At 40.4% G+C, this 12,664-nt stretch overlaps 1 protein-coding gene across 3 annotated transcripts in view; it reads left to right on the top strand.

The window, feature by feature from the left end:
* TENM1 (teneurin transmembrane protein 1) overlaps nt 1–12,664 on the top strand; it is a 786,286-nt gene that overhangs the window by 441,211 nt on the left and 332,411 nt on the right. For 2 of the 3 annotated variants that reach the window (XM_011279454.3, XM_011279453.3), the window contains exon 6: nt 1,217–1,457. In XM_011279454.3, the coding sequence (XP_011277756.1) occupies nt 1,217–1,457 (241 nt within the window). Of the gene's footprint in view, nt 1–580; nt 759–1,216; nt 1,458–12,664 lie in introns of those variants that run through there. The other variant, XM_019824255.2, reaches the window with a different exon arrangement.

The raw sequence follows: 12,664 nt of genomic DNA, 5'->3' as shown, positions 1-12,664 counted from the left end.
ATTTTGAAATATGAAAACCATGCCAGTGTCTTCAAACTTCAAGTTTGAGGTAGAAGGATGGAAAGAAGTTATTTTTTTCCCTGTGATCAGCCACTGCAAAGCGAGTCTCAGCACAAACCAGCTGAGCCCTTTGCTAGGCATGGAAAGCCTCTGGCATTTTTCTGCTTTTCAACTCTCAGTCATTTGGGAGGTGGGACAAAGCCATGCTGTCTACAAAGTTTATCCAGAACGTGCTGGTGTTACAAGAGATCACTTGACATCTATTATGTTTCTCCTGTGGAAGAGAGGTGGCTATCAGCTACGATAGTGATTCCTTTTCAAAGGGGTTTAATTGGGGCATTTCTCATGGGCCAGATCCTAACTCGCTGTCTATACATGTGCCTGCCAGGAAAACAGTGGAAAAATACCAAACAACAGCAACAACAGAAGTCTGAGGACCGCGGTCCCAGGCTGCCCCAGCTACAAACAGGCAGGAAAAAAAATGGTTTCCCTTCTGCCTAAGCTGCTGCTAATATGGCAGAGCTCCTAGAAAGGTGTGGCAGGTGGGGGGAGGGGGTGGACTGAGCTTTTCGTGGCCATGGAAATCTATATAATAACCTGAGCAAACTCCTTTTAGCCTGCCTTTTCCAAGCAGCACTGTTTCTTAGTTGGGGGCTGGCAAAGAGATGCATTTCACGCAGTCGAGTTACACACTCGAGAGCTGTTTCTCTGAAGCACGGATTTGCTCCTGTGTAGGCAGGCTAGCATCCTTTCCCGAGGTAAGCCAGAAGGTGGCCTTATACTTTTATTTGAAGTGTCGGATGATTTTTTTTCTCGCAACAAATTTGTGCCTTTCACTGGTATTTTCCGAAGTGAGACTTTTGCAACTGATGGAAATCGGCTCACTTCTGTTCTGTAACTTAGTGTCTTGTTGATGATTTATTTGTTCGGTGGCAGAAACTATGACAAATTGTGTGAGGCAGCCTCATTTACTTCTTAGCTGCTATAGCCCTGAAGAATTTACATGCAAATGCAACTGTGAATGTTTCACATTTCAGAAGCGTGCTGCACGTGTTTTTGTAAGTTAAGTGACATTTTTACAGATAGACTGAACTTAAAACTCTGCCCCCATCCCACAGGTTATATTATTCTGAAATCCTGAGTCTGACAAGCTGTGTTTCCCTGACTGCCAAGTGGGAGAGTAAGTCTCTATTTTGTGTTCTTCTCTTTTCTTTAGACATGCAGAGCAGCCCACACAACCAGTTCACCTTCAGACCCCTCCCGCCTCCACCACCGCCTCCGCATGCGTGCACCTGTGCCAGGAAACCACCCCCTGCAGCCGACTCTCTTCAGAGGAGATCGATGACTACCCGAAGCCAGCCCAGCCCAGCTGCTCCAGCTCCCCCAACCAGTACACAGGATTCTGTTCATCTGCATAACAGCTGGGTCTTGAATAGCAACATACCATTGGAGACCAGGTACTTGAGCTCTTATCGATCCCAGTAACTTAAATATTGGCAGAGGATGATTCCACTGAGTGCAGAAACTCATGTCACCGTAGACATCTGCAGTGACACACAAATGCACGCAGGGATACACCCCCAGAGGCTCGGGCAAAAGGCAGACCCCTATAAGCAGAGACGTGCACGCGGGCACACACGTCTGGATTCAGGCATGCTCACAGACATGGACGAGATCAGGTTCACGTGGAAAGATGAAACACAGAGGCATAAACACCCCACGGGCAGCCATCCACAAAAACCTAGGAAACGAAGCAATTATCTAAACTATCATCGCATCCTCAAAGTAAAAGGCAGTTGTACCCTGTTGCAAGAAATTGCAACATTACAGGAAAATCCAGACACAGTTGGAGGAACGGCGATACTTCGGGTTTTATTGTAAGATTCTTTTGAAAAGTAAGTTGACTTCAGAGTTTTTAAAAAAGGAATTTTAAAACAACCTTTTTAAAAAGAACCTTTTAAAAAAGGACCTTCATAAACTGGAGGTCCGTGTGTCCTTTTAAAAACTCGATCCTGCCTTTAGGGTGAAGTTTGGTCTTTTGACCAAAAAGTTTGCCTCTGTTTTTCCAGCACTTCATGTATTTGGGTTTTCAGAGTCATTCCTCAAATCTCTGTCATGGGGTTAAAGTTCTACTCCTCCCCCGTTGTAGAATAGACGCTAGCACTAGATGCCATTAAATGAGAAATTATTCATCTTAAACTAAAAAAAATTCCAACTTTCTAGCAAACATTACCTAGAAAAATGTTACGTATTAAACATTAACATAGAAAAACATTACCTAATAAAACATATTATTGTGTTAATCTTTTAAATTCAAGGACTGCCCCTTGCCTTCTATACGCCTTATTTAGATCTACTACTGAAGCTTTTTCTAAGCACATTTGTATGTAAACAAGGAGTATAATATATCACTTGATAAGCAATGTGTGGTGTCAACTCTGATCAATTTCTGTCCCAATATTTGGGAATTGGAATGGAAAGGGGAGGACTAATAAACCGACATTATAAGACTGCTTATTTTTTTCTTAGCATATTAAGTTATATGCCAGCCATGGCATCAGTGAGTATGTCATCACCAACAAACTGAGAGCATTATGGCTCAAATCCAGGAAATTCTGTATCATCCATCACTACTAGATTAAATAGATTCATAAAGTGATATTTCTGTTATCTCCCAAGAGAAAATACAGCAGTCAGCTCCGATGGTGAAGATAACCCAATTAGAACTGTACTAGTGACAGTGTTTGTGTATCGTTTCTTTTTTTTTTTTTTTTAATTGAGAGAGGGTGGTGAATGAAGTGAGAGAAGCAGAGAACAATGGGTATCTTCAAGGAGATTTTGCTAATGTTGGTGATTTACTCATCTTCTTTAAAAATGTACTCATTCTTTTAATTCCTTTGTAGGGCTTAGTGATAGAGAGCTAAGGAAGCAGTGGGGCGGGGGGGGGGCAATCTGGTTATCTAGCAATCATGACAAGCAAAACATACTTCCTTCCCTCTAAGAAGGCAAATAACAGGAAATCTGGAAGGAGGGTGGGGAATGGGCTCAGGCAAATGGAGAGAGAAAACTATTCTTATTTGAAATGTACATCTAGGCATGTTTGCACAAACTGCACCCACGGACCTTCTGTATCTATGCAAGGAATGTATTAATTGGTCTCAGCTTCTTAAGACGCAGAGAAGAACATAAGTTTTCATGTGAGATTGTGCAGAAAGTACCTTTTTAGTACATTTGGTAATATATTCAGTATCACAAAGACAAATTTTCTACAAACCTAGAAACCCCATCAGCCTGATGAGCTAGGGTTTTCCAAATATATCCTTTCAAGTGTTTGTTTCACATGCAGTCAGTAAAGGGTATCTCTGTGGGCACACTGGCACTTACTCATGAGCTGTGTAACATAACCTCTCTGAGCCTCAGCTTCCTCAGCTGTGAAAATGAATGTAAAAATGCCTGTCTCAATGTGTGTGGAAGATCAAGCTGGTGTGGCAGAAAGTGCTTCGTACACTGCAGAGCATTAAACAATTCAAAGGTAGTACTGCTGTCCTTACTGAGTGGTCACCTGCCTCAGCTTAAATGGCTCCAAAATAGGTAATTGATTCATTCCTGAGGCATTCCATTCCACCTCCAGCAACTCCGGGAGGGTTCCTACTAAACCCAAATCTCCCACCTCTTAACATTTCTCCCAGATCTGGTTCTGTGATCTCACAGAATAAATAAAATCCCTCACACACCTGATGGCCCTTCACCGTTCCTGATTCTGTACTTCTCTGATGTAAATGTTTCCCCAGTTCCCTCAACATTTCCTCACATTGGCTGGTTTCAAATCCTCCAGCCTGGTCTCGGTAGAGCACAGTTCCACACTGCTGACCAAACTCCTCTTGAAGTGTCATGGCCAGGGCTGAATGCAGGTGGGTGAGGGGGGGGGGGGTTATTAGACTCCTTGGTGGCAAGGTGCAGAGTTCATTCAGGTCACCTCAAATAATTGAGAACATCTTTTCAAGATAAAGTAGTTGCCCCTTTCTGCAGTTTCAGTTACCCACGCTCCACCGTGGTCTGGAAGCAGATGTTCTTCCTTCTGACTTATCGTCAGAAGGTCAGTAGTAGCTTCACACACTGCGTCATTGGCCTCACTTCATCTTATCACGTAGTCATTTTATTGTGTCCCATCACCACAAGAAGCATGAGTACGGTACAGTAAGACATTTTGAGAGAAAGACCACGTTCACATAAGTTCTTATAATATATTGTTATAATTGTTCTATTTTATTATTGTTGTTAATTTCTTAATGTGCCTAATATATAAATGAAACTTTATCATAGGTGTGTATAGGAAAAAACCTAGTATATATAGGGTTTAGTACTATTTGTGGTTTCAGGCATCCACTGAGGGTTTTGGAATGTATCCCCCTTGGATAAGGGGAGACAACAGTATTCTCTCAGTCAGGTGAGGCCAAGGGAGAAAAAGGGCCACCTTTTTCTATGTAATTAAACATACAGCATGGCCACCTATGGCTGCCCCTTGAGCAAGGGTGGGTAGCAGAGCTGATGTACCTTAGATGGGACTCTCAGCAATCACCTTGATTGACTCGTTCAGAAATTTGTGCTATTACCAACAATCAGTTGTCTCCTTTGTTCTAAACTAAATACTTCTGTTAATGCTGTCTGTGCCAATGTCAGCTTTTTTTGTGGCTACGTAACACTACCGATACTTTGTTGAGAATGCTTAGTAACCAAACTCCTAAAACTTCTTAACAAGTTCTGAGGCTAAGCCACTTTTATTCTAAAATTACATAGTTGGAGCTTTTTTAATTGTGTGTTTGGGATGGGGGGCAGGTGGAAATACGTTTAGAGCCTTGATTGGGCTTCATTTGATTTCACCTTGTTAGCTTGTGGGGATGTAATTGAATTCTAATTCTGCCATACGAGGTATTTGCATTGTATTGCTCCCATAATTGTGTCATCTGCAGTTTTGTTAGGTATGCTTTCCTCATTTCTAGGTAAGTCATTACTGGGACAAGATCAAGGTCAGCGCTCTGTGGCACGCCAGTGGAATCCTTCCTGTGGGTTGACGCTTATCCATCAGGCAGCATTGTTTTGCTAGCACACAACCCACATTTCTCCCACCTTGTTCACAGACATATGATGAGGGACCTCGTCAGATGATTTGCTGATATCCAGATACAGTATGCCTACATTTTTACTGATCTGCCAATCCAAAAGCCATGTCAAAAATAGAAATGAAATGAGATTTGTCTAACATGACTTGTTCTTGGAGAATTTGTGCTGCCTTCTCATGGTTACTATCTTTTTAAAAAGTGCTTACAAATCATCCTTGTAATAACATGTTCTAGAATTGTGCACTCAGTCAACATGATATCCGTTGGTCTAGTCTAAAGATCTCATGCACTTCCTGTTCCTTTTAAAAACCAAAGCCAATGTTTGCTGTCTCCGGTCTTCTGACACCTATCACCCACACCACAGTCCTGAAACTTTAGCAACTATGACTAGGCAATAAAATCTATAAGACTTGTCACCACTCCCGGGATAGAATTTTAATTCATTCAGAACAGTTGAGTGCCTTCTTAGGAACACTTTGACTATCTTAGACTTCAGTTTATGGTTTACTGATGTTTACTTTACCCTTTTAGGTGTATGATCATTCTCTTCCACAGGGAAGACTAGTCATTGAGAAGGCCTCCCTGATCTCGGTGATGCCATAGCATTGCATGAGTTACACATCTATCCAATCCATAATCTAAACATATATCTAAGAACAACCCAACAACTTTCTGTCATCTTTAGTAGTTTTTTTTTCAAGCTTCAGGCTCATTTGGTGTATGAACTTTCTTAGCATTATTTTCATCACACTATCTTACATTTATTTATCCTTGATTTTCATCTCTTTCTTTTGTTAAGTGTTCTTTGGAAATCTAAACTGAATGGAGAGCACCCAGTACAGGCATACTGGTTTCAATAGGCAAGAAACTTTTCCAACTCTTTTTTTTTTAATTTTTTTAATCTTTATTGAGAGAGAGAGAGAGAGAGCAGAGAAGGGACAGAGAGAGAGAAGCAGACCCAGAATCTGAAGTAGGATCCAGGCTCTGAGCTGTCAGCACAGAGTCCAACATGGGGCTCGAACTCACAGACCCTGTGAGATCATGACCTGAGCTGGAGTCGGGACTCTTAACTGACTGAGCCGCCCAGGCAGCCCAGACCTTTCCAACTCTTAATCCATCTCCTTTTTTGAAATATCTCAGGATATGGAATCATACTGACTTCACTTTAAAGAACTGCTTTCCTGAAGTCTAGGGTTTTGCTTCATAGTGTATCTTAGAGACTCTTAAGCTAAAATGGTTGCTTTCTTGAAAGGTTCCTATCACCTTAACTCACCAGTTTCTCTTTTCTACTCAGTGAGAGAAGCAAATATCCTTAATTTCTTTACCTTCTAGGAGGTAGAGTTTTCAACAAGGAAGGTGGGGGACCTGTCACCTACCTGCCTTGATTAAATGATGCATCTAGCAGATGTCTTTGGAGTTGAAATCACTCATGTTTATTTCACCTTACTCTTAGGGCACTTTTGTGGTATGTATTGGAAATGAGCATCCATTTCCTTCAACTGGGCAAGTGGCTTATTGTAGACTCCCTGATCCACCATCTGTTACCTGTATGAACTTGGACATATTATGTAACATTGCCACGCCTCAGTTTTCTCATCTGGAAAGTAAGGATGACAGTAGCACCTACTCATAAAGTCGTTGTAAGGATTAAAGGAGTTAATATCTGCAATGTATTTTCAAGCAGCCAGGCATACAGTAAACACTTGATAAATGTTAGAATAATAATACCGACAGTTAGTATACACAAGAAACAGCTCTACTTTTGTCCCTTTCTATTTCTGTCTTCATCTAATTAAAGATGTTTCTACCCTTATGTTCATGCTTTCCCCAGGTAAACACGACAACCCTTCACTTTTCTCTTAGCATGCTTTCAAATAGGATATACTCTTTCACCACGGTGTTAGTCCAGTTAGACTGCTGTAACAAAGATGCCATAGACTGGGTTCTTTAAACAGCAGGGATTTATTTCTCACAGTTCTGGCGGCTGGGAACTGTAAGTCTAAGGCACTGGCAAATCTGGTGTCTGGTGAAAGCCCACTTCCTGTTTCATAGACTGCTATCTTCTCACTGTCTCCTCACATGGCAGAAAAGACAAGGGAGCTCTCTAGGGTTTTCCATTCATAAGGTCCCATTCATGAGAGCTCCACCCTCACGACCTCATCACCTCCTAAAGGCTCCACCTCAGAATACCAACACGCTGGAAGTTAGGTTTCAACATAGGAATTTTGGGAGGATACATTCAATCTATAGCAACCACCAAATTCCAATCATTAGAACCATTCCCTCTCCTAGGTTTTGACCACATATGTCTATGAGGCTTTGTAAGACTGCCCTGTGATAAATCTACAGAACGGCTTTTAGATTCTTCCCTGCCTTCTGTCATTCATAGAAATAATTCCCCCACTACCCACTATGTTCAGGATTATGTCCTGCCCTGAGCCCTCCCTTACTCAGAGATCAGCCTTTCCAGCTCCTCCTCTAAGCCTTTTCTTGGATTATCTTTTTTGCAGTGGAGTCAGAGATGCATCTTTCACAACCTGGAAAGATGGGCACATTGCCAAAGATGAAGATGGACAGTCTAGGTGATGTGTGTCAGTGTGTGCGCTCAAACAGCACTGGACCGAGTGACTTAATATGGTCATGAACTGGGACGCGTCACTTACCCTCCATGGGCCTCAATTCCCCATCTGTCCGGAGTAGGAAATGACAGATCCTCCCTTGTGTGCTTGTTCTGAGAACCAAATAAGAATCCACGTAGACTGTCTCCCCAGAGCTGGGCACTTAGAAAGTATACAATAAACATGATTTTTAACATAAAGTATACAATAAACATTATTTTTGATATACGAATCTGGTACTGACATGCTGGCAAAGAGGAGAATTCAGAATCATCAGAGTTCAGAGAGCCACATTAGCTTTGCTCTAAAAACATCTAATATTCACGTATACCTCTCAGTCTGTGGATTATTAAGCATTCCCTGCACAGCAAGGCATTCAGCAAACATTTACTGATTATTCGTCATGCACTACAGCTACTATGAGGAATAAGAGCCCACATACTCCAGAAGCTTATAGTACTTGTAATAATAATGATAGCTAAATATATAGCATCACTACCTGCTGGACACCATTCTGGGTCTTCATAAATCAGTTGCTTTAATCCTTAAAATAACTCCGTGTGGTAGATATTATTAGTGTCCCCATCTTCAACTGAGTGGTAAGGAAACTGAGGTAAGGACAGGTTAAAGAACTTTGAAAAATCCCACAGGTAGGAAGGAGCAGATCCAGGTCAGACTTTGAACCTTGGCTGTATACAGGGCCAGGGTCTTTATGTTCAACCACTTTCTGTAGTAAAGAAGGCAAAGTGAGGAGCGCCTGGGTGGCTCAGTCGGTTCAGTGTCCAACTTCAGCTCTCGCAGTCTGTGAGTTCGAGCCCCGCGTCGGGCTCTGTGCTGACAGTTCGAAGCCTGGAGCCTGCTTCGGATTCTGTGTCTTCCTCTCTCTCTGCCCCCACCCCCCATGCACTCTGTCTCTCTCTCTCAAAAATAAACAAACTTTAAAAAAATTGAAAAAAAAAGAAGGCAAAGTGAAATAAATAACAGTATCATAAGTGCTTTATTAAATTGAAGTAATTCCAAGGTCAGAACACTTGGAGGTGGTAGATCTAACCCAGAGGAAGTGTGGAGGGAGGGAAATGGGAAAGTAGAGATTTTCCTGAGAAAATGACCTGAAAGTAATTTATTACTACTAATACATGTAATTAATAATAAAACCATGGGACAGCATTAGGTGCAAAATGAAGGAAAAGTCTACTCAAAGTCATGCATCATCACCAGTTACCAATTCAGTAATATTAAGTGTTATTCTTTCTATTCTTCCTCTCCCTCTTCCTCCGTTTGCCATTTGTTGCCTATTTATTTACTTATTAAAGGATATTATTTCCCCAAACTGCTTTAACAGTTTAGTTTTTTCTAAATGTTTATTTATTTATTTTGAGAGAGAAAGGGAGGGGAGAGTGGGGAAGGGGCAGAGAAAGAGGAGGAGAGAGAATCCTAAGCAGGCTCTGCGCTATCAGTGCAGAGCCTGATGTGGGGCTCAATCTCATGAACCATGAGATCATGACCTGAGCCGAGATCAAGAGTCAGACGCTTAACTGACTGAGCCACCCAGGCACCCCTTCATTGCCATTTAAACCCTCTTTACTAGGTTGTCTGGTTATGAGCAAATATATTCCTTTTAATACTAAGAAGAAATAATCATTCTCGAACCAAAAGTCCATAATTTTTAAGCTATGATCCAGAAATCAAAATTTCATTCTGAAATTCCTGCTGTTAAATTGCCATATTCTCTTTCCTTACCCAGAGACTCGTCCTTGGATATACTTCAGTTTGAAGATCCTTTTATTCTGATTCTTTTCCAGAAAGTCATTTTTTCCCTTCCAAAGCTATTTTATACCTTTAGTGGTACAATGTTGTGCCTTCTTCATAACAGTTGGAAGAGTGGTTAAGACTTTCAATTGTAGAAACCAACAGATGTGAGTTTGGGTTTGAATTTGTTCCTTATTAGCTGTCTGTACTTGGGAAAATTATTTAGCCTTTCTGAACCTTAGTTCCCTGACCTTGAAACTGGGTTAATAACACTCATTGTCATAATGTTGTTACAAGGGTTATTTTAGATCTCACATGTGATTTGCACACTCATTTTAGTTTCCTCCTCTATTTCTGTTCTTCCTCTGCATCACATTCCTCCTTTCTCCATTCCGTTGGCCCTGGCTTTTGCTACTAGCTTCTCAGAAACTGGACTTACCACTTTTCTTTCTATATTGGTCTCTCTATTCTGTCCATACACTTTGTATGTGAGTAGATTGCTCTGTCTTTAACACACAGCTAACTGGAGTAGTACTCATTTCTATCAGAAACTCAGACATCCCCCATTCCCTGCAGAGAACTGGGACAGTTCTCTTAGCTTTCTTGACCTCTTCATCCGATTTACTTTGAAATTGAATTACAGCCATTTTTAGTTTGCCTTATTTGCTTTCTTTGCTGTCCCTGAATTCAAACTCCTAACTCAAAGTTTACTTGATACTTTTTTAAAAAAATTTTTTTAATGTTTATTTAGTTTTGAGAGACAGAGAGAGACAGAGTGTGAGCGGGGGAGGGGCAGAGAGAGAGAGCAAGACACAGAATCTAAAGAGGCTCCAGGCTCTGAGCTGTCAGCACAGAGCCCGATGCGGGGCTTGAACTCACAAGCCGTGAGATCATGACCTGAGCCGAAGTCGAACGCTTAACCAACTAAGCCACCCAGGTGCCCCTTGATGCTCTTACCCGTGGGGAATTTTTGGCCAAATGTTGGCTCTAGACCTTAACTTTGACAAACCTTCAGTGATGATGATGGACATTAACCATGATCTAGTCACCAAAATGAGTCTTAAAGATTTTTCTGTGATATTTAATACTCTTGAGAGCTTGGATTTGATATTAACATAACCACTTCAACTCACAAAGACAGATCATAACTGTGTGGAGGAGTCATGGCTGGCCAGAAGAGGGGGTAGCAACTATTTTCACTGATTTTTTTTTTTTTTTTTAGCATATTCTGACAGATGGCTGTAGCTTGGTATGAGGCTGACTGCCCTTGCTGGCTTTAGGCCAATGTGACATTTAAGTGGAGTCAACGGGGTTATTTTTACAAAGGAAGAGCCACAGCCATTGGTGGGGGAGGTGTTGGCAAAGAATAGAACAAGAAATGAAGTCTATATGACCCATGCTTGTTACCAGACTTCTAGAGCTAGTGTCTATCTTGGGGAAATAGGAAGCAACGTTCATTAGTAGTGATATCTATGGAATAATACTCTGTGAATATTAACCCATAAATGTAAGTTCTCCAGTGGTAGTTATATTTCTTTGTTATATAGTGCTGCTAAAATATACCTAACTTTCATAAGTAGGTTTTTTTTCTTTAGTACATTTGCAATGGAAAAATAGATTTAGAGACATAGTTTTTTCTTTCAATAATGACTAGAGGAAAAAAAGGGCTCAGAATGTACATATTCAGTGCTTAGATCCAACAATATCTCATGCTTTAATCCTTTAACAGCACTGGGGTTAGCAAAATCTATCTTCAGCCACAGATTTAAAGATTCTTTTTAAGACAGGAAAAGACTTCGTAGAACTAATCTATGACCTATAAATCCTGTTTACTACAGATGAACAGGAATCAACCAAGCTTTTCAGCCTACACCAAATGATGGATGTGGAATATGTTAAATTTACATGAAGGAGAATTCTGTAGTCTTAAAAATATATTTTACAAATTCAGAGTAAAAATAGATCTATAATAGTCGATTGTGCTTAGGCAGTGAAGAGCAATATTTTGGAGATTATCATGATACAGTCTCTAGTCACTTTGGTGGTGATGTTATTTTTAAAAATGCTTTTGATCTGACTATTTTCATTTTCATTTCAAAGTATGAACCATAGGCAAACATAATGTGTTTCATTTTTTAAGGAAGGGAAATTTCACCATAGGTGCGATGAAATCTGGTCTTAATATGGAGGAGATTTTTTTAGCAATGCAAATGTGAATCTAAACAGATGTTTTAGGGAATTTAAAAAAATGAGTTGATTGATGAAATATGTGAGTGTAGCAAACCAAAATTAAATTTTAGAGGAACCTCTGTACCACCCTTTTTGTCTCCCGTCCATCATATATACTTAACCTATCATGGGTTGTATATTTAAAATAGAAATATCTGGTTGTGATTAAGAAAGAAGCTAGTTCTTAAAAACCTCATTGACTACAAAGTTACTTATCCAGTTAATCATAATAAATATTTTCATTGCCGTGTCAAGTTAATAGACACTTGTCTGTTATGTTTTACTAAAAGTATGAAATGTATTTGAAGTAACAAAGAATGATTTTCCTGTCAACTATTCTCCTTAATTTCTGCAGAGATGTGTGTGTTTGCGTGTGTGTGTGTGTGTGTGTGTGTGTGCGCGCGCGCGCGTGTGTATCAAAGACATTCTACTAAACATCTCCCTTTGGGAGAATCCAGCTGGTTCTTTATTAATTCCACAACACAAAAATGTTTGTAGTTTTAAAAGCAAAAGATAAGATCAGGTTAAGTCTTGAGGTCTTTGAAATGCCTCTGCAAGAATTGTGGAAGTGTGGTACCGACTATTCCATTTAAAGAACAGGAAAGCTCAAAAAGAATTGCCCCCTTTGGCGAACAGATAAGCAAATAAACAGTAACATCTGCTTCTCCATTCTGTTAATCTTTTTTGGTGTGATATCTGAGGATATAAGCATGTGTATAATGTGAATAGTTTACATGAAAAACAGTTGAATGTAAATACTATGATAAATTAATTCTAGTGTAAATAAGTTTAAACCAATTTTGACAAATATTTGTTGAGTGCCCACCATGGATCAGCCAGTGTTCGAGTTGCTGGGGCTACAGCAGAGAACGAAGCAGACAAAATCCCTGCCTTATGGAGCTTACATTCTAGTGGGGGAGATTGCCTTTATCCTAAAATGTAATTATA

Source organism: Felis catus, chromosome X (assembly GCF_018350175.1).
Source record: "Felis catus isolate Fca126 chromosome X, F.catus_Fca126_mat1.0, whole genome shotgun sequence".
NCBI classification, from domain to species: Eukaryota; Metazoa; Chordata; class Mammalia; order Carnivora; family Felidae; genus Felis; species Felis catus.
The sequence above is the reverse complement of the archived record's forward strand: the minus strand, read 5'-3'. Positions and strand labels throughout refer to the sequence as shown.